The sequence below is a fragment of the Agelaius phoeniceus genome, chromosome 9, assembly GCF_051311805.1.
Source record: "Agelaius phoeniceus isolate bAgePho1 chromosome 9, bAgePho1.hap1, whole genome shotgun sequence".
Lineage (NCBI taxonomy): Eukaryota > Metazoa > Chordata > Aves > Passeriformes > Icteridae > Agelaius > Agelaius phoeniceus.
The window spans coordinates 23,937,827-23,959,678 of NC_135273.1; the positions used below are offsets into that span (position 1 = coordinate 23,937,827).

At 40.9% G+C, this 21,852-nt stretch overlaps 1 protein-coding gene and 1 long non-coding RNA gene across 11 annotated transcripts in view; one reads left to right on the forward strand and one right to left on the reverse strand.

Moving 5' to 3' along the window:
• The window catches only part of ZMIZ1 (zinc finger MIZ-type containing 1), a 339,116-nt gene that overhangs the window by 283,679 nt on the left and 33,585 nt on the right, over nt 1-21,852 (forward strand). For 9 of the 10 annotated variants that reach the window (XM_077183273.1, XM_077183272.1, XM_077183278.1 and 6 more), the window contains 3 exons: nt 3,926-4,070; nt 19,109-19,223; nt 21,426-21,643. In XM_077183273.1, coding sequence (XP_077039388.1) covers nt 3,926-4,070; nt 19,109-19,223; nt 21,426-21,643 — 478 coding nt within the window. Of the gene's footprint in view, nt 1-3,925; nt 4,071-11,216; nt 11,567-19,108; nt 19,224-21,425; nt 21,644-21,852 lie in introns of those variants that run through there. The other variant, XM_077183281.1, reaches the window with a different exon arrangement.
• Nucleotides 5,984-11,020, reverse strand: LOC143694778 (uncharacterized). The gene is made up of 2 exons (XR_013183480.1): nt 10,553-11,020; nt 5,984-10,448 (listed from the first exon to the last, which is right to left on the reverse strand). It is a non-coding gene; the product is annotated as an uncharacterized LOC143694778 (long non-coding RNA).

Genomic DNA, 21,852 nt, shown 5'->3' on the forward strand with positions numbered 1-21,852 from the left:
CCACTCTTGTAATGTCTGGTCCTCTTCAAAGAATAGAAAAACAAAAATGGGACCGGGTAGCAGCAAGCTGAATGTCTCTGAACTGATTTTTTTCTCTTGCTTCCTTAGGGAAACCCCTTGGGCTAGTTGTAATTGAAATTCCTCTTGTTTTTAAATCTATATTTCTGCTTTTCACAAATGTGAAAGCTGAGGCTGCTCATGTCTGTGTTGGTTTCTTAACGCAGTCGTCATTAGCAAATCGGTATTGATTTATTCCTATGGAAATAGATCAGTGCTAAAAGTGAAATGCAATCCCATTAAGAATGATACAGGTTTTGCAGATGGAGAAAAGTAGGTCAAATATTGCACCAGTCATCCCAGAGAGTGTCCCTTTAAGCCAAATAAATGTGTGAATACACTTAAACTGTCAGTACGTTATTTGATTGCCATTATTCTGTATCTTTTTGCATGAGCTAGCAGAGCCCTCTATGACGGAACAGGAGTTGAAAGAAAATGTCAATTTTGGTATATTAACCAGGTTGTGTTTTACACCTGGGCTGTGTACAGGGCTTCTTGGGGGCTGTATGCACATGTAAGGATTCTTCCTTTCCTCTCATTGCAACAGTTGAGTTCAACTTAAGCAGGAAAGGCACATCATTGTATGCAAGGGACATTGTAGCAATGCAGCAGAGGAACACGATTTAAATCTGATCATTAAACTGCCGCAGCAAGGGGCTGCGAGAGACGGTGTGGATGGTCCATCTGCAAAATCTGTGCTCCTGTTGTACAAGGAGGAGGGGCCGAGGGGGAGAAAAAGCAGCTGCTTGGCTGTGCTATGAGAGGGTGAGACTGACTGTTGGCACCATCTGTAGCTGTCCTTTGTGCTTGCTGCTTTATCTGTTCATTATAGTATGATACTGAAATTCTCGTGCTTTGAGTGTAAATGAGTTGAGATACGCCTAATACTGTCAGCATAAAAAGCAGTAACTAAGTACACTAAAGATGAATAGTGTAATCTGTAAATTCATTTTGAGTTTGTTTTATCTTGCTTGAATAGCCCAGGAAGTGATGTTCTCCAGAAGCCAGCTGTACCAGATGTGTGTTGGCAGGGTATATATTCATCTTAGCGAGCAGAGAGCAGAGCACTGGAGGTGGATGGGGCAGGAGAGAGGGGAGGCTGCCCTGTGTGTTCCAGCAGAAGGGAGCAGACTCTTTTAGAGGGAGGAGAGAGCAGGTCAGAGGGGAATTCGTAACTCCTAAGGTGGCTACAAACAGCTTTGTTTTCATTCCATGCACAAGTACCAGCACAGGGAAGAGAGTGCTTATTATACATGGTACATGAGTTGAAATGTCCTGAGGGAGGAAAGGTTGAACTATAATGAGTGCTGATAGGGATGAGTAAATTTCCTAGGTTTTTACCTGCAGTCTCTTAGTTTCTAAAAACATGGGTCCTCTCCAGATAACTTGTAGAATAAAACCATCCAGCTTATCTTGAGGACCTCTTTGTTCTTTGATGGTTTACATTTTCCTTTTATAAATCTGCGTACTGGATATTGGTAATAATAACTCATTAAGATGCTTTCTTATCTTCACCTCACCAAAGCAATGCTCTCATTGGCATATTCTTTTTCCGGGAGTTACACTGCTTTTTTTTCCAAGCAGGTTTGGCTTTTGTTTGCAGATTCATGCCCTCAGATCCATTGGGTTGTTGCTTTTTATCTTACTTGTCAAGTGCACATAGGTGTGCAGAAGGAGCAACTCCCTTCTCCCATCATAGCCTCCTCTAAGATGGATGATTCTGTAGTAATTACACTCGGCTGTGGCAGTGCTCAGCATCCACTATTACTCATCCACTATTACTCCGTGATGGCTGCGTTAAGTGTTCGGCAGAACACTTTGTTCGTGTTTCCCGAGCTCAAGTGGCTGTGGGCAAGGGAAGAAACCCTGTGAGGCAGGAATTTGTATCTCCAGGCGGCTGGAAAGGGGGAGGGGGGCCTTTGTCACTGGCACATTAGTAATGATATGCCAGGGATAAAAGGTGAGTATAATTTGATCAAATGCTTGTTGACAGATTCCTTGGCTAATAGAGAAGCAGCTTAGACTGACACTCGTTGCTGGAACATTTCACAGAGCTGGAGGGAATGCTTTTTGTAGGCTCCGTGTGAGGCTGACAGTTTCCCAGTGACCATATTTAGTTACATAAAGAAACGATGGCCCCCTTTTGTCACAGCAGAGCTTTAAAATGCCTCCCTAAACACCTCTCTTGACCTTCTGCTTGATAAATGCAATAAAATTGCTACCTCTTCTTTGTCCAAATGCAATAAAATTACTACCCCTTCGTTGTGCTAATGTGTGATTAATTCACAGCAGTGGCCCAGGCGATAAGTATTTTTCTTGTGTGGCCATTTAACTTGAGAAAATCCAGTTGTTTCTTGTACCGTACTTGTGTGCATTTTTGGTAAAGCAGGTTCTTTTTCCTGCCCCACAAATATGACTTTACAGTTAGTCTCTTTGGAATTTGTTCTGTGTTAACAGTGCATGTGAGTAGCTGCTGGGAAAAGAAGATGGTGTACCCTGAAATGATAGCTAGCTACTGCTTATGATTGTTATTTGGTGAAAAGACAACCATTAGACAATTAAGACATGAAAACAGGAGCCTCAATTTTAGAGGATTCTGCACTTGTCTCTTTTAAATGAGCAAGCCTGAAATTACATCTAGAGTTTGTTACTACCCTAAACCGCTATGGCAGCTTGGGTTTTCAGTAGTCTTCTGGTTCTCACCCATCCATATAATCTGTTGATTTGTGTTCAGTCTGCAACACCTCAGGAAGGCACTTAGTTAAAAATTAAACATAAAGCGTTTTTTTGTTCTGAGGGTTTTGTAAAGCATCCTTTAAAGAAGAAAAAAGCCCAAGCACTTCCACTTGAAAAGTTGATTTCTTTCCACTGCAGGATTTTTCAATTAGTCTGCACTTTGTTCCAGTTAAACTCCTCACTGTGTTCTCATACCTGGCTGACTTTTTACCAGAGCCACTTCTGATGCTGGAATTTAAATAGGCAGCTTTAAGACTGGTGTGGATGTTGCTGGAGGTTTCGGTGGGGTGTCTTGGCTGGGTGCACTCATCGGAGCACTGCAGTCACTTTGGGGGGCTCTGCTTACTGCAGAGTAGATGGTTTCTGTGGCAGGGCCTGGTCTTTCCTGAGTGTGGGTGCATAAGGGAGAGGCCACATTTTCAGGAATAATGACCCCTTTCATGTCTTTAGAAGGAGTTGCAAGCTCTTCTTCCCTCTAAGAAATCTCTGCATCTTCATAGTTCATAAGTGTGATTTTCCTGTAAGCACAGAATTACCCTCATTGACTACAAGATTAGGCACATAATGGAAATACACATTTAGGGGTTGTGCTGGGTCAGATATAGATTTAAGTGCCTAACTTTGCATCCATACATCATTCTCCTGTTTATCTATTCAAGACTGGTAGCTCATAGCAGTTTTGGAAATTAATTTGTGCACATGGGTTTCTCTCCAATTAATCTTATGAAAAAAAACCAGCTGAATAGAAAAGAGGTCTTTTTTTCTTTGCTCCCCCCATAAATGATGTCTTCTCTATGTTTTTGTTATGTTTCTGTTAGTGTGAAATGAATTATTCTGCATCTTGCTTTACTTGTAACAGCTATCCCATGTCCTTTTGCTTCATCCATTCTTCATCTCTGTGCTTCTGGGCTATGCAGAATGTTTGTAACTTGGGTAAAAATGTTCTTATGATAGTGTAGGGCAATTAGAGACTCAGTTTGATAGGATAAAAGTGTGAGTGGTGGTTCACGGGCAAGCTTTGCACTCATGGTGTTTGTCTAGGTCGTGACTCCTGTTACAGTGGCTTGCACCTGCAGGGGGCTGTGCTGGTTCCTCAGATGTGTGCTCACTGCCATTTGTTCTGTTTGCACAGCACTGCTTTCATCGTGGTGTGAGGAGCTGGGACGGCTCTTGCTGCTTCGCCACCAGAAAAGCCGGCAGAACGACCCTCCCGGGAAGCTCCCCATGCAACCCCCCATGAACTCTATGAGCTCCATGAAACCCACCCTCTCTCACAGGTGAGTGTGGGCCCAGCCCCCAGCACTGCAGCCTGGGCAGCGTGTTGGGAGACAGATCTGCTCCTTGAAATGCTCGCTGCCACTGCTGGGGGGAGCGACACTGTTTCACGCACTGCTCAGCACTAGGGCCAACAGGGTATCTGTAATTACAGCAAGCACTAAAGAAACTCATATTTTCTCTTTGCCAATTGCCCCATATGTGATGAAGTGACACCTCTGTCTTCAAATCTGTGGTCAGATCAAGTGGGTGTGCTTTCAAGCTTCAAGTCATGCCCTAGAGATAAACTTGTACCTCGTGTCTCTCATCAGACACTTGCCTGATGTTTATTTAAATACAATTGGCTTTTCTTGATGTTGAAAACTTTTCACTGATGTTCTGTGTTTTAACCATCACTGGGAAGGTATTGCATGCAAAGCAACTGTACTGTGGGTGTAGCCATAGATCAGAGGATGTCCTGTACAGTCTTGTATCAGGTGAGGATCAGACAGCACTTGTGTTAATTTAGAGAAAACATGAATGTTAAAGGACACTGAAAGAACATGATGTGAAGCCTTTGATTACCAAATTATGTAGAGGATCACTAATTGTAATTCTTGTCTGCACAACTTAGGTCACAGCAAAAGCTGGAGATAAAGTGTAGACAGGATTGAGCATCCATTCAGTGCTTTATGTTTCTGGGAGTTTTTTTTTTGAAGGCTTTCTTTACCTCAGCATCACATTAAAAAAAAATCACAAATAGTATAAATTTGTTTTATGTAGGTTTTTTTTTTGTTAGTAAAGGACTATGAGAGTGTAATGAGTCTAAATTCCTTGTACCTAAGTTCTGTGATAGCCTAACTAACTTGAACTTTTGTGTTAGAGTGGAGTTTAGTGACATCTTTGTACCAGTGCATTTGCATATGCAAATCTGTCTGCAAACAATTTTTGGGGTTTGGGTTGGACAGTTTTTCATTATTTTTGTTGCATTTATGGGAAAACCATGCAATAACTATGTCTTTTATTTCAGCCCTTGAGAATAAATGAAGTCCTTTTTTTGAAGTATAATTAATGTACATCACTGCCTTTTCAGAGTACCTAGATTTCCTCTTTTTTAGTTGCTTATGAAACAACTGATTGTAAATACCTTTAACAAAAAAAACCCAAAAAACCAAAGAAAACTTAATATTTTAAAATAATTTTACACTTGGGAGAAGATTTTCAGAAGACAAAGTGAAATTAGTGGCTAGTCTGCAGAGAGTGTGGTGCAGTATATGTGCTCTCTTAGGTGTAGTTTTGTAGTTTTTAGATGCCTGATTCTCATTTGACCTTTTAGCCTCTGTTCCTCTAGAGTCTATAAAGTAAGACTATCTCACAGGGGCTGTGTGCTACATTACTAGATAATAGATAAGATAGGCACAACTCACTTCTTTCGTGGCAATTTTCCACTGAAACTGTCACATGTCAAAAAAGAAATACTTTGTTCTACTAAACCTAAATACCAGCATTTCCAGCAGTACCGAGTCATCCAATATCCTGCCTGTGGCAGAGCAGCCTCATCAGTGTTAGGCAGTTCCTGCATATTTCTCTCGAGTATTGCCCTTGAATTGCCCTACTGGGGAAGAGATTGGGAGCAGTTTCTAAATTACTCCTCTTTACCTACGAGATGCCCCTCTAGAAACAGAATTTCTGTGGCATCACTTCTTATATACAATAACTGCAGCAGCCACTTTGGGGTTTGAAATGTTTGCATCACTGCTTTGGTGTGTGCTGTTGTCTCTAATTTAAGTGTAACTGCTCAAAATCTCTCAGGTGGTATATTAGAATGAGACATCCTGTGGCTCTCCAACTTCTTTTTCCACCTGGAACTGTTTATTTTCATACATATTTTGTAATCAGTCTATAAGACAGAAGTGAAGTATGGTGTGAAGAAGAATTGAGTTTTCTATTTGTTTTAATTAAACAAAAGATGAAAAGCCATTAAGTACAGTATTAACTACAGTCAATGATGAAGCTGTTGATGAAGAACCATTTGTATTTGCATTAGATTACAATTGGGTCAAAAGCTTAGTATTAAAGTTCACAGTATCTTATCTCTAATCCACAAGACTTTTCTGTTAATTCAAACAAAAAAAAAAAGCATGCTTTGTATTTCCTGAAACAATTAATGTAGCCAGCTACTTCAAGTTTTGTAAAAGAACTAGATATTAAATTAGAACAACCAAGAGCATATACAAGTACCTTACTTAACAAAGGCAATGTAGATATATGTGAGCTGCTGATTATCATTAGACACACAATTAAATCCTTCCCTGTCATCAGACAATCTTGAGTACTCCATACAGAGCTTTTTCTGCTGTTCCTTTTACTAGCAGCAAAATTACCCAGAACTCTAGTCAGGGGACTAGAATCCTGATGTAGCAGGCACTACAGAAATACAGGTGCTTAGTCTCAAAGTTGAAACAGGGCTCAGCTATTTAAAATAAATTGTGACTCAATAATGTATCACAAGAATCTAAATCTAAGGATTCATATTTAATAAACTATGGGCACTTAACCTAAAAGTAATTCACTCCTGGCCTGTTTTTAAGGACAGTCTTTGATTTTTAAAAGTTAATTGAGCTATGTGAGAAAACTGAAGTAGACTGATCAAGGAGGGCTTTCCTAGTGTTACTGTTGGTTAAATGCACTTACAGAGAGCAGAATGTAAGCCATGTGAGGATGTGCACACATGCAGCAAATGCTTTCAGAGTAGGGACTGTATTGTTAATTTCTTTCTAAATTTAGTTTTTCATTTACAGAATGATCAAGTGTTGCATACAGAAAAAAAAATCAGCTAAATACCTACTGTCTAATGCAGGCCAGTTGGCTGGATTGCAAACTCCTGTGCTTTGTGAACAGAATGAGCACTGGGCTGTCAGAAAGAACCTCCCAATCTTAGGGGTTGTTTAAGTCTTTGCAGTCTAATAGTCAGCTCAAACTTGAGTGTGGGATTTTATTTTCACCTTAGACCTTTTTATTGATTAATGTGAGTAAACTTTACTCCTGTATTGAAGTACCAATGTAGGACCTATCCACCTCCTTAATCCTGTGGAACTTGTAATTAAAAACCTACTTAATGGATTTATGGGGGACTTTAGGAGAGCTGTTAGTCTTCGGGCTAGCCCTTTTGCACAGGAGTGACATTTCATGCTTTCTAGCTTGCAGGGTAATTATTTGTGTTGTAGTTTTCCAATCTGACAAACTGTCTGTAATAACAGATACTACTCAAGGTGGCTGATTCTTGAATAAATATAAGGTCTTTGGCAAATGCTGTTATATAAGTACAAATTATTGTCATTATACACCTTCCAATGCTTTGATGAAGTTCCTACTTAAGATTCATTACATTAAGTGGTGGACCTCTACATGTGTATCAAATTGAATCTTGGTTGAAATGGGTACAGTTCCAATCAATCCCAGCAGGAATTGCACCCTGGTTCATTTTTACGTCAGTCTGACTCAGGCAAGCTCTGGGGGGCTTCTCATTTCTTGCACAGCTTGTAGTAAAGCTTATTTGTCCACAAAACCACCTAGAAATAGACAGCTGTTAGTTGCAGTTTAGTGTGTTGCCATGAGCATCTGTAGGGTTCTTACTGTCTTCACTCTCGCTCCAAATTTTGGTCTTATGCATTAATTGCCAGCTGTCTCACAGTTAGTGACCCAAGGGTGGTGATGCTTCTATAGGGCAGTCATGCTTGATGAAATATATGAAGATAATGTTGTTTTTATCACAAATTACTTAGTGCCAAACGTTTAGAGAAAATTGAACAGTAGATGAAATGAAGCATTAATTCAATCATACAGTAGATGTGTTATTTATTACCATTAATGTTTTATGTTCAGGCAATCAAAAATACCTTTTAGTGGCTAGACTTGCTTTAAAAGAGTGATTGTTTTTAATGCTTGTTTTGTCCTTTTTTTCTTCCAATTTAAACCTAAGAGCTGAACTTTGAAACTTTCATAGGAGCTTTTGGAAAAGAATGGTAAATCTGTCTAAGTTTTTACTGAGTGGTAAGGACTGGCCTGGGCATTGTTAACAATCAGGAGTGAACTGGTTATAACATACTAGTACAAACAGTGTCAGAAGTTCTGTAAAGGCTGCTACCTTTTCAATTTTGCATCATAGGCTGTTTTGACCAACAGTGATAGTCACTTCAAAAAAGTCTGGGTGAGGTCACGTGCAGCACACACACACTTTTATGAAAACAGGGACATTGTGCATGTTTTATACATCAGTTTGGAGTAGGGGTTGCTCCGTTGTGTCATGTGGCTCTGGCTTGCATGAGCAAACTTTGCAAAATAATTCTTAACTCTTGAGGTAAAAGATAAAATTGTTTCAAAGCCTTTTCATCTTTCTGGTTGTGGAGTTGTGAAATAAATATAATTAGGGACTGAACAGATGGTAAATCCTAATATAAAAGAATATACCCAGTAAAGAAACGTATATTGCTTCTGATTCTGCAAAAGTAGCTTTGCTGTTTTTTCCAGTTTCCTTTCTGTCAAGAAATATTAATATTTACCATCAGGAGAGAATAGGGAAGAATTCAGAATCAAGAAATGTTTCTGTAGAAGAGTCACTCCTTAAAGAAAAAAAACCCAGAAAATTTCTTCAGAATAGTCTGCTTATGTTCTAAGCATTGCAAAAATAAAACTAATTGCTCCAAAGTATTGTCCCAAGAGTTGTCCATCTCATCCTCTAAGTGAAAGTACTGATACTAATTTTATCACATACACTTAATGGGGAGGAAGTGGAAGAAAACCTTGAGCTGTTGAAGCTAAAAGAAAATTATGAGTACCTGCTCCTTGAAAACTGATAAGTGTAACCATTAGCTGCTAATAATTAAATATTGAATATTTTCATGTGAGAAATCTGCATTTCATTTTAGATAAGTTTGTGGTCAGTTCTTGTGGTAACAGGAAACAGTAATGGGTAACTTGATTTCAAATATGTATTCCTTTACATGCTTGGTAAAAGGTATAGGATAAGGATCATCTTTTCTTGTGTGTACAGCACCTTGCACAGATGTGAAAACAGGTCTTCTCTATTGATTGATGAGTCAAAGTGAGTGCTGTTGTAATAAAACTAATATGTAGCAGGACTACTATAATTTTATGGGATTTTTTTCTGATAAGTACATATAAATGGCTGTATACTCTGTATTTTTCCTGTAGGTGTTGTAGTCTTATGGTGTTAGTTTGTGATTTTTTTAAATTATACAATGCCAGCTGATATTTTTAAAAGTAAACACTAGGCAAATATTATTTAAGGTCTGTCTGCTGACTGAGGCAAAACCTGATCTTCTCAGGCTTTGTGCTGTCTATGTTAATTTTTACAGTACAGCAACAGCTTTGAATAGATAGGTATCATTCTCATGTTTGGGCCATATTGCACAACTAATTCCTGAAAATGTCTGGTCAATTGTGATTTCTGTGTAGTGATTATCACAGGAGTATCATGGCTCTTTGCATGAGGTCTGCTCTCAGAAGCAGGTGATATGTGCTGAGCGTACATAATTTTCCTCTTCAAGCATATTGGAAAGGTACCTTCTGTCATTTGTTCTCGATGAAACCAACTGATTTCTGGTGGCAGTAGGGTTAAAAATCATTTAACTGTGGCAGTACCCCTGGTTTTTAACCATTTTGACTGTCAGCACGATAAGCATGTGGTGCCACTGAAAGCTATACTTTGCCTAGCCCTTTGTTGCAAAACTAATTGAAATCATTGGGAGTCTTTTAACTGGATTGAACGCCTTTGGATAGGGCACATCAGAACCAAGTCAGTGCCCTTCTACCTGCACAGCATCAGCCCCACCTGAGAGGTGGAGCAGTGCTTTGCAGGGCACAGAAGGGCTGGGGAGGGCCAGCCCGTGGCTCGGCACAGGGGAGCTCAGTGTGAGCTCTGCTCTCTGGGTACCCGCGCTGAGAGCATCGCGCCCAGCCTGCCTGCCAGGAGGTGACATGGCTCCTAAGCAGGGAGGGAGCTCACAGTCTGGCACGTAACAATTACTGACATAAATTACAGCAAATACCATGTCTTTTTAAACGATTTGGGGGTATTTTTGGATTATTTGGCAGCAGGATCACAGATGTATATTTTGTCTAAGACTTGATATGTTTCTTGATGCCTTTTCTTTACATGTATCTGTTATTCATTCACTTACATGAAAATGTCACCCTCCACAGGATTTCTCTGTTAATAGATTACAAAAGGAGTGAATTCCCGGTGCTCAGTTTTGTCAGTTGTTGTATTCCTGCTACTCCCGTACATTTGTATTCTCAAATCTCTCAGAATCGCAGTGAGAAGAAAAGGAAATAGTCATTACTATTTGCAGTGGTGGAGGGCTTTTCTAATGGTTTCCCTAAAAAAAAAAAAGGGGTTAGCAATTCGAGCTAAGACACTCCTGGCCGGTTTTCACTAGATATGACAACAAAGCCTGCTTGGCAGACAGAGCGCATCAGCAACCTGGGCAGATGGGTCGGTGACATTAATTAGATACTGGCAGTGCTTTTAGCAGGAATCGGTGATCTCTTCCCATGAAAGGGCTGTTCCGGGGCTGGGGAGCAGCGCACCAGCCGGGCACTATCTTCAATGTCCTCGTCTCCAGCGAGCTGGGAATGCGGGGAAGGTACCACAGCCTGTTCGTGCTCTCAGCTCCCACTTAACGCGTCAGGGGAGATGCGATGTGACTGTTTGTTTGCCCGTGTCCCTGTGTCACCAACAGCATTTCCAAACTACCCTGACAGGCAGGCAGAGCGCGGAGACGGCTCGGGGAGACGCTTCTCAGACCTGTCCCTCCCCGGTCAGGTTACTTGCCCTGCCCTGCCCTGCTCGGCCCGGCCCGGCCACTCCGTCCCCGCCCGCCGCGCTCCGGGCGCTCCCCCCGGCCCGGTCCCGGTCCCGGCCCGGCCGCTGCCCTCAGGGTTCGGCAGGGCTGTCCCCGCTCCCCGGCCAGCCCCGAGCCCCCAGCCCAGCTCGCTCCCCGGGAGTTGCGGCGGTGCTGTGCTGCCCCCTCCTCCCTCTCTCCCTCCCTTCCCGCCGTGCCTCTCGAAGAAAGCGGTTTTTTTCTGTTGTCGGGGAGCGTAAATCAGCTTCATCTAAAATCTCGGAAGTGCAAGTCCATCACATCTTCCTCCGAGCCGCCTGCTACACCTTGCGTGAGTCAGACTGCAGAGCTCCCGGTGCCCTTCTCGCTGTGCGGGGCTGCTCGTGTTTCCCCCTGTCTCAGAGGCAAAAGCACAAGTGGAATCTGCTCACGCTCTCAGCGGTTCCTTCCCCGGTTGTTGTAGCAGTCGCTGACCTCCAGGCACTATGAATAAACAGCAAAGCTGGGAACAAAAGGAGTCTTCTGGCTGCCATTATCTCACATTAACATAGCAGACGCGCTGCGGTGTGAACAATGCGAGTCTCATTCGCCGATAATCAGCGAGTACCCAGGCATTTGGATTACCAAGGCAACAGGCAATGGTAGAATACTGGGTGGGTGTGTTTTTTATTGTAAAGGAGCAGTCGGATATGGAAACCCAGGTATATTGATAAAGCAGAGCAGAAGGAATGCCTGGTGGCAGGGGGGGACTGAGGGCTCGGGGTTGCATTCCGACACACGTGAGATAAATAAGACATGGATGAAGCAGGTCTGTGCTGTGAGATGCAATAAAGATTAAACGGCATTTGTCAAGCTGAAAACGATCATAAGATAATTTCAGCATTTTGTAAAAGGTAACAGGTGGCATGTTAATAGCAGGGCTGTTACCGGTGGATTTTGTAACTGTAATCTGGGCTGTAGTAATGCATTGCATGGTCTACTTGTGTGACAATAGAGCTGGGTGTGATGGTTTTATCTTTTTTCCTTTTATCAGATGGATGCTGTAGTCCCCATGTCAGACAATGTAACCCCTTCTGCTTCTTAGAGGCAGGAGTGGGTCTCAGTAGCATTTTTGTTTCTTACCTGCATAGCTGTGATCGTTTATTCCACATGGACAGAAATAAGTGGCATTATCTCTGTATCTTTGCGTGTGCACACACATGTGCGTGGACATATATGAAATCTGTAGTGAAGCAGGACTGTGTGTGCATGCAGGGGAAATGTGCTGTTTTGCAGGTTCAAACACTTAAGAATTAATCTAATTATTTGGCCTAATGCATTTTTCTAATTTCAGGACTTAAAATCAGATGCAGTAACTCTTGCTGAGCAGCATGAGACTTGCAGGCATGGCTCTAAGTGATGACACTGAATGTAGAGTAAGGAAGCACAGCAGCGAGCGTGTCACAGCCCGATCTGTAGCAACCCAGTGTGAAATGGAAGGCAGCATTCCCGCCTTGTGCAGTCATAAGTCATGCAGGCCTCACAGGCCTTGTCACAAATGTAAAGAAAAAGTTGAGGGCTTTCAGCTTCCAGAGGTGCTTTGTATCACCTGCTGAACTGCCAGCTCGGTGTTGCTGTCTCAGTCTCCACGCAAACGCCTGTACTGTGCATATGTGTGTGGCTGCATGAATGGTTATTATCAATGTGTGTGTGGATATTTAAAAGAGCAGAGGCAGGGGGTGATAGCCACCTGCTAGCAGCAGGTGCCATCCAAACCACTGAGCTGATAAATGGCTTGTTGCCTTCACCTTTTGACTGCTTTGCCTGCATCTGCTCACCTAGAAGGGGTTCAGAGTGCTTCTGTGTTTGCATACAGTTTGCCAGAAAATAGCCTCCTTCTTATTACAGTGAATTATGAAATTTCTAACTGCTTTCAGTCTTCTTTTCATCCAGTCCTGAAACAACACTTGAGGTAATTCTTTCTTAGGCAAGGACTAGGTATGGATCTGCTGTGCATTTGGAGTTGGGAGAATCAAAGCTTTGCAAAGAGTTACAGAACATACTCATCTAGTTGGAAAGAGTGGAGGGAATCAACAGACTTGAGAAATCATGATGGGATAGTTTTTGGAACTGTGTATTTTCTTTGTAAAATCTGGATGTTTGTTGTCACATCATTAAGAAGTAGAGGTAAATAAAGTCTTGTAGAGTACTTCCAAATTGGCTTTTTTCATTTTAACGTTACATAAAATCACCCAGTGTTTTGGGTGGGATTGTGTTTTAGGTGTTTGCTTAGTGAAATGCAGGATGATGCCATGATTTATGCCAATACAATTTAAACATCTTCAGATAATAATGCAAAATAGAGGAATGTATTTCAGGAATATGTGAATCACATAGATGGCATCAATCAAAAGCTAATTCTTGCTAGTCATCTAAATCAGTTATTAGTATACAGACTGACTACACCACCCTCTTGCTTTCCTCATCTTGAATGTAAAAAGTTTATGGTACCTGCACACAACATCAGCTTTTAGTTTGGTTCTGTACCTTATGTGTGATGTACAGAGGTGCTGCCTCTTTGTTTCCTTTACAATGTGTCATCATATATCCTTGCTGACTGTGAGTGGTCTTCATGTTCTTCCACATTGGTGTCTCCTGGCTCTGCCATGTTCCTCTGTATGAACAGACAGCAAATTGCATAGGGTGGTTTACAGAGTCTATGGAAAACACAGCACAAAAGGCCAGGGGATAACTCAGTTAAATTTTGTGATTTGTGTTTTTGAATAGTAATGGGTTTATAGTAACTTTCACCTGGGCTTTAAACTAGGCTTAAGTGTTCAGTTGAAACACATTGGCCAAGCACTCTAAGTGCATGAAGATGGTGCATGTATCTCAGGTGGGGAGGTGCTGGCTTTGTTTCTTTGGAAAAGAGTCTTAATGAAAAATGACAAGTCAGTTTTCTTCTAAATATCTAGTGGTTTTCACAAAGAAAATAAAAGCAGTTCTCTAAAACATTTTTGATTGGCAGTAAGTGAAAACAAATTCCGGGTTTCACTTGTCACAGTGGGTTTTCTTGAATTAATACTCAAGGTCGGGGATATTTTCAGTGGAACTTTGACCAAAAGGAAAAAAAAATACATTTGATCTGTAGTTTCTGAATAAGTTGTCAGGGATTCCTAGCTTATTGAGTCGTACTGAGGTTTGCATGGTGCAGTGCAAATAGTGAATTTGGTCTGCCTTTTTGGTATGAAATATTAAAATGCTCCAGAAAGGACTCTAAGCTATTTTCTTTCCCCGATTTTTTCCCCCAATTTCTAGTGTTAGGTTCATGGTGGTGCTCTAATCAAGAAGGCTTGGAAACTGAATCCATATTATCCATTAATAAAGCTACATGAGTGGTGTTCTCTCAAGAAATCCAAATAAAACAAAAATTAAACCTGAATGAAAGAAGCTGAGCTGCCTAACTCTTGAGACAACCCAGACATGAAACTCATGTCTTGGTGCTTCAATTATCTGGGGCTTTCTTGCCTGTTCTGATTGTGGGATTTATGATATTTTTCCACTGCAGATGCATCAGGATGTAGGGCAGAAAGAGGGGAGCAAGGAGCTTGTTTGGAAATTGTTACAGTTTTGTTTGTATTAAAGTAGTGTCACCTAGAGGCTCCAACCAAGAATACAGGCAAGGGGTGCAGAGCACCCTGAGCACACATCTGCCCAGAGGCAGAGCACGGTGCAGACACAGAGAGGTGCCATCAGGCAGGAACAGATCAGCAGCCCCAGTTTTGGGTTGTATTTTGCCTGTTCTGATTTTTGGCCACGTGTTACTGCAAAGACATGTTTGGCCTCTGTTGTTCTCTGTGACCTGACACCTTGTCATGAGGTACTCTTCTCTCAAGGTGTCCATGGGTGAGAGAAGATGATGTGGGAGAAATGACAGTCAGTGTTCCAGTGGCAATTACCTGCTCATCTTGGTGTCAACTGAGAAAGTTAGGATAGGGTTGGTAGATTTAAAGGGGTGAGTGAATTCTGTGTGTGCAGCTGCCCTTCAGGTGGGATGACTGTGCTTCAGAGATGTTAGAGACCCCTGCAAAACTGCAAAGCTGGCTTGAGGGTAAGCAACAGAAAGTAGCCATTGGAGGCCCAGTTGTGGGAAACTTGATTGTCAGTGGTTGGACTGAAAAGGCTTTTTTGGAAAGTCAGCACCTGGTGCAGTAGTTGGGAGATGTACAGTGTTTGAAACAGAGGTAGATGCTTTATGAAGGTAGTGTTTTAGACACCTGGCAACAAGCGACGTGGAAAATCACCAGGAATGTGTAATTCCAGTTTTCCCTCTCCTCCACAGTTTGTAAAGTGCCAATGCTCTAGGGATGCATGCTTCACTAAACCATCTGAATCTTTCCTTCGTGGAGGAATGAAGACATGTAAACAGAGTATCAGATACATATACAATTGCTTTGGTGAAAACATAAACATATTTAAAACACAGCAAATAATGCCACAAGTCATGTATAAATTACAGCAATTCACTTGTATTAATTTATTCTACAAAGGTCACTTGTTATTAAGCAACTTTTATTAGAATTATCTATCAGTCTCTGTCTGACATGAAGTCTGTAACTTTTCCTTGAGACTGGATATCTGCCTGGTACTGGGATTAAGAGAAGCTTGACCTAACTACCAATGTACTTCTTCAACATGAGTGTTATATTACTGGTGGGTTCAGTACATTTGCCAGTAGCTAAGAAATCCTTCCTCATTGCTTGATAGCAGTTTTGCTAGCTCAGAGTAGTGAAACATTACTTTGAGAAGTAATTTCCCTCCCTCTCTTCCTCTTTGCTCTGTGCCTTCCTCTGCTGTTTGGCCTTTAATGCTGACCAGTAGTATGTGTAGGTTCATTAGCACTATGGTAAATTTAGTCAATACTCTTTTAGTGGGCTCCAGCTGAGTCCAAACTGACTCACTGCCCTCCAGGGTGCAGTGAGAGACTTAATTACCCTTGTACAGTTCAACAGGAACAATGTCATGGGCAGCATTTCGCTTTGGCTGAAGAGGTTGAAGCTTCTTTCTTTATTGGCTGCCATTTTCAGGTTTAAAGAAAGGGATTTCAGGATAATTCACAGCTCTGTGTAATAACAGGGGAAAACCACTGCTCTTTGCAAATGAGAATTGGATTGGTCACGTTTCATTACAGTACTTACATGGATTTTCCTTTGATGGTGGGAATATTCCTTTGGGTAGTTTTAAGGACAGAAATGGAAGTTGAAAGAGCAGAGGTGGAGGGACAAGTAATCCTCTAGTTGAGTGGCACAAGTTTCAGCATCTCTTACTGCTTGAAGCCAAGGAAGTCTTCATGTGATGGAGAAAGGGTGGGTATTGTATCCAGTATGGCAAATGTTGTACTCTGACATGCATGTAATTGGTGATGGGCCAGAGTAAATGCTGGGGAATGCAAACCATGAGATTGCCTTGGATTTCTCATGGGGTCACTGAGGTGAAACTTGAGGGACGAGGTTTTGGGCAGTGAGTGGATATCAGGCTATTTAAATTCACGTTCTGCGAGGCACATCTACCACTACTTCAGTCTTGTATAATTTTTGTGATTAATAATGTTTGAGATTTTTCACTTGGTCCTGTGTTGGATAATGTGGTAATCACGTGGTTCAATGTGCGCAATGAATATTTCTCAACAAATCTATAGCTGGTCTCTTTTTCTGGCTTTTTTGTGTGGTGCTGGAGGCTTATTTGTCAACAATACGATTTCTTGAGGTGTCACCCATTTTAACTGTAATACAGTAAAAACTGAGTGATTTACTCAGTATTTATAATTAGGATTAAGTGATTATATAGTGTTTGAGAACGCAGTGTAGCCTTCCACTGAACAAATGATCTACCACTGAAAACTATGGAGGAATGGTACATGAAATCCCTTCTGCATACTGTAAAGGAGAGGAATGGGTGAGAGGAACATGCTTAAGAGGCAAAGAAAGTGAAGCAGTAATTATAACTTCTTAACAGCAGGCTGAAGCATTGCTTGCTCTAAGTTGGAGTGTGTTGACAAACTGTACGCCATATTTGCATTAGAAGAATATTTAGTGACTCTGTGGTTTGATTCCTGCCTGTCATTACCCTTCTTATTTACTCATACACTTGCAAAATATTTGCCTTGCTCCTCAGGTTTTATTACCTGTCCACAACACATCAGTGGGGAATAGAGAGGAATGTCTGCAGTGAGCCCTTTCATTGCTTATGTCATGGAGAGAGCTTCTTTGTAGTCACTGAAGTGCATGAACACTCATATGTGCCATAAATATCCAAACAAATCACAGAGCAGATATCATCAGAAACAGTCAGAGAAGGAAGTAAAGTAGGAGGCATCATTCAGAGCAGGATAAAAGAGGAAATCTTAATAGCAGTCACAAATTCTGGGTTAGTCATCATTTGTCTCCATGCTGGTGGAGGGACTTGCATTGCGTCACTTGCAAATATTAGTCACTGAAGCCATTGTCTGAGCCTCTGAGTGAGAGGGGCAAGATTCTAAGAGAAAATATTTTAAAGAAACATGGGCTAGCAGGACTTAGTGGTTGCAAGGTGTTCAGTATGCCCTTATTCACACACAGATTTATATGGATGCTGTCAGTGTAAACATGACATGTCAGGCATCTTACAGAGAATTATGGTTTACCATTAGTTTTCTCTGATTATTTGTTAGGGGAAATTATTCTTTTATCTAATTTAAATTTTTGTGTGATTTTATTCCTTGATTGAATATGGGTACTTTGAAGCAAATAGGTTAGTTCAAATTTAGAGTTATGTTCTAATACATTGTTGGTGTGCTGGCAGAGCATTGTGGAATTTGTTTGAAATTTCCTAGCTGTTTGTGAAATGTATTCACTGCTTCATTTACACAGTTGCTGCTGCTGTTATTACATTATTTGTTACTCAGGACAGAGGCAGTTTTTATCACACACATGCACACTTTGTGCAGAGCAATTCCTTTCTTAAGTGATTCACACCTGGCGTTATGAACAGGCTAAAGAATGAGCACAGGGGTAGTCCTTGATTCTAGCTCACAGCACAAAAGGAAGGAGTGGTCCCAGCCTGGAGCACTGTCTGGGGTCACGGGAGAGTGAGCAGGCTTCGAAGCATGTTAATAGAGTGCATGTAGAGCCTGTAGGTATTCTTTAGGCAAGTTAGCCCTTGATAGAATTTTTGGTGATAGCTGGTAGTCAAGACAAAAATGCAGTTCTTGATATAAAATACAAATCAATGGTGTCTGAAAAAGAAAGAGCAATGTGTGTCTCTTAAATAGTATTTATATATATATATATCTAGACGAGGAAGGATCACCTGAGTGTATGTGTATATATATGCAAATTGAAATCTAATTTACAAGTTATTAGTACAAGAATGAGTAAATTTCAAGTGGAATGTGTTTTATGGTCATAGGATTGATAGTTACTTTCACTGGATTTAAGATATTTCATTAATTACGCTAAGTGCGTGCCTATCCTGGGCTCCTTCTGAAACCACCAGTGCTTTTGTAGGAAAAGAACTGTAAGAAATGTTTGCTTGTATCTGTGGACAAAGCTAATGGAAAAACCCAATCCTCTCATCCACATATTTATCTGAAAGATGTGTTGTATATCTGCAGTTGATTTTCTAGAATGCTGATTAGCTAATACCGTTTTTGGCATGCAGCTTATCCATCGTGTGGGAGAACACTATCTGAATTTCAATTTACTTTTCCAAATGATGTTGAACTGCTATTGCTTTAAAGGCTTTTCTGGCCATTTGAGGGCCCACTGCAGACAGTGGAGCTGCAGTCTGGTCTCAAAATCTAATTGAATTGATATAAGGCAGCTGAAGCAGTGACTGTTGAAGAGTTTGAGATGAATTGCAAAAAAAAATGCATGCTTCTGAGTAACTTGGTGTCCTTGTTTGAAACTCTGCCCCTGAATTTACTTTCACTGCTAACAGACCTTTTTGTGGTAGAAGCCCTGTGCTTCAATATAGCTAAGGAATGCACTCATTTTATGTGGTTTGATACAATCACATTGCTGTTAAAGAAACTTCATGTCTCTGAGAATACTAAGCTAATAGTGGAGGAAGAGTGGAGAGTTAAGGTAATGTCAGTCGTTCATTCCTTTGTCACCACCAGCAGCTTGCCACAGTTTAAACTTCCAAAATCTCACCCTTCTGAATGTTTGTTTTTGCAGTGATGGGTCTTTCCCTTATGATTCTGTTCCCTGGCAACAAAATACCAACCAGCCTCCAGGCTCTTTGTCAGTGGTCACCACAGTATGGGGTGTGACTAACACCTCTCAAAGCCAGGTAAGCTTCATTTTTATGCCTCCTTCCCTCTTGATATGCATTTCTGCTAATGTTTGTAAAATGGAAGGTATTTTGGAAAATCCTCTTGGGATCAATAGCAGGGTCTGTGTCCTTTGTTGTCTATGATGCATTATTTTCCCAGTCATGTCCTCTTTGGTGGCATTGAACAAGAGGTGTCTGAGAGCTTGAGTCAGTCACTCCTTTGGCTGCATGCAGATGTCAGGCTTGGATTTGCCTCGTATTTTACGCTGCATGGTTTCAAGACAAAAAGCATGGGATTGGGGTATTCCCAAACCTCTTGGGAATTCAGCTTGTATGTGTTCTAGTAAAAAATTTAGCTTGATTCACCAAATGATAGTTGTTGATTTTACCTGGGGTTGTGTTGTACTTGTGGGCTGGTGAAATTCAATACCAAGTCTACCCCACACTGAGTTGCTAACTACCAATTTTAGGCTGTGTTCTTTCCAGTCTCTCCTGTTAGTGCTGTCTAGCTTTGTAAAAATGTTTCAACATGCATTGGAGCACAAGCATGAGCTCTTAGCTCCCAGGTGGGAGCTATACTTCCTGGATTTTCATTTGGTTCTCTCCACTATCAACTCTCTTTTTCTTCTGTGTTGTATATTGAATCACACTATACAAAAAGAGGCAGCTTTTATGAAGAAGTTACCAATTACTTGTGATAGTGCACTCCGAGGGATGTGGTACAAATTAAGCATGCAGACAGTCTGGCCTTTGCTTACACCATAGGTGAAAAGCTCAAAAAACACATTACCATCTTTAATGAGTGCAAATGGTACATAAATCTAACCTGTCTTTTCTACTTCTTTCCAACTATGTGGTGTTAGATCCCATACAAAATTTTCTGGGGATTTTTTTGTTATTTTAATTTTGTTAAATTGAAATTGTAATGGAATGAGCCATTTGAAAAAGAAATTATTCAGAGGCCAAGTCATATAGATATTCACACAGCAGTTATGTAAGCACTGGTTATGGTGAAATCTTTCTTCAATGAAACAAGAAGAGGAAACAGTTACAGGATCTATAACATGTTTTATTATTGTTGATTTCTTTAACACCTTACAAGAAAAGGTATCCCATCTGGGAGAGAAATACCTGAGTAAAAATGTTGGTATATATTTGCCAGAAAATGAAAATATAGTTTCTTTTACACTTGAAAAGGCAAAAGGAAAGATAAAAAAATACTCAATTTTTTCTCTCATAAGAGTACTGTAATGTGACTTGAACTCTTCATGGTACTTCAGAGGAAGGTGCAATAGAAGGAAAAACTCTCTTGCATTAAGAAAGAAAATGCTTCTTCAGAGTCACTGCAAGGGAACAGTGAAACTCTGGAACATGAAGCTTGGTTATAGCTATTCAGAGCAGATTGAAATGAGTGTCAGGATTTCATGTAAGTCTTTGTGCTCTTTGAGGGAAAGGAACGAGCGGGTTCACCAATTCCTTCTCTCAAATGCCTGAAGCTGTTGAGTTAGTCTTCTGCAAAAATTTGAGTTTCTTCCCAAGTAGGAGACTTTTCAGGAAATCTTATGCAGGTGACCCATGGACAGCCACACTTACATCTCCATGGAAATCATAGCAATTTGGAAAAAAAAAATCCTTTAAACAAGCAAAACAAGTCCTTTTATACAGAGAACAGAGGACTCTTTTAAAAGAAGCAATAAAAACAATCAATAGACTATTGTACACTACTTAGGGAGTCAAGAATAGGTTAAACTACTGAAATATGTTCTTTGACAGTTTTTCTATCTGTAGTACTCTTTGCATTGTGCCAGTGGAACTGACTACTTCCAAGTTACTTCCAAGTCCTGCATCAAACAAACAAACCAACCAAGTAAACAAACAAAAAAGCTCTCACCCCCTCACACTCACCATCCCAAAAAAAAAGCTGTGTCCTTTCTTTTAGTCAGATGAATGGTCACAGCATGGTTGTAGCAGGTCTTTCTCATAAGTATTTTTAATAAGCATATTAATTTGGGTTCCATCTAGTTGAAAATCACCTGTTTGTTTGGAAATGGCAGAAGTAGAAATCCCCAGGAATGTGCACGTAGAAGTCAATGAGGTCTGTGCTCATTAGAGTTCAGAGTACAGGTGGTTATGTTTTAATTTAACAACTGCAGCAAATCAACTTAATTTGCTTGAAGTAGTTCAAGGTACAGCCCCTTACTGTCGTGTTCCTTCTTGCAGGTGCTGGGAAATCCAATGGCAAATGCTAACAACCCTATGAACCCAGCAGGAAATCCCATGGCTTCTGGGATGACAACCAGCAACCCTGGAATCAATTCCCCTCAGTTTGCTGGACAGCAGCAACAATTTTCAGCCAAGGCAGGCTCCACTCAGCCATACATACAGCAGGGCATGTATGGGAGACCCAATTATCCTGGAAGTGGAGGGTTTGGTGGCAGGTAAGATTTACTTCTCTGAGGTGGAAAATGGATGTAAATACTTGATAAAGCTTGTTTTAGTGACCTGGCAGAAGTGTCATGGGTCTATTTTAATTATATAAAGTCTCAGTAGCTATTTTTTGCTGGTTAACTGAAGCACACACTGCTTTTACAGCTTTGGAAATCAGCTACCCAAACTGCAAAGAAATTCATCACAGTAAATGGAAATG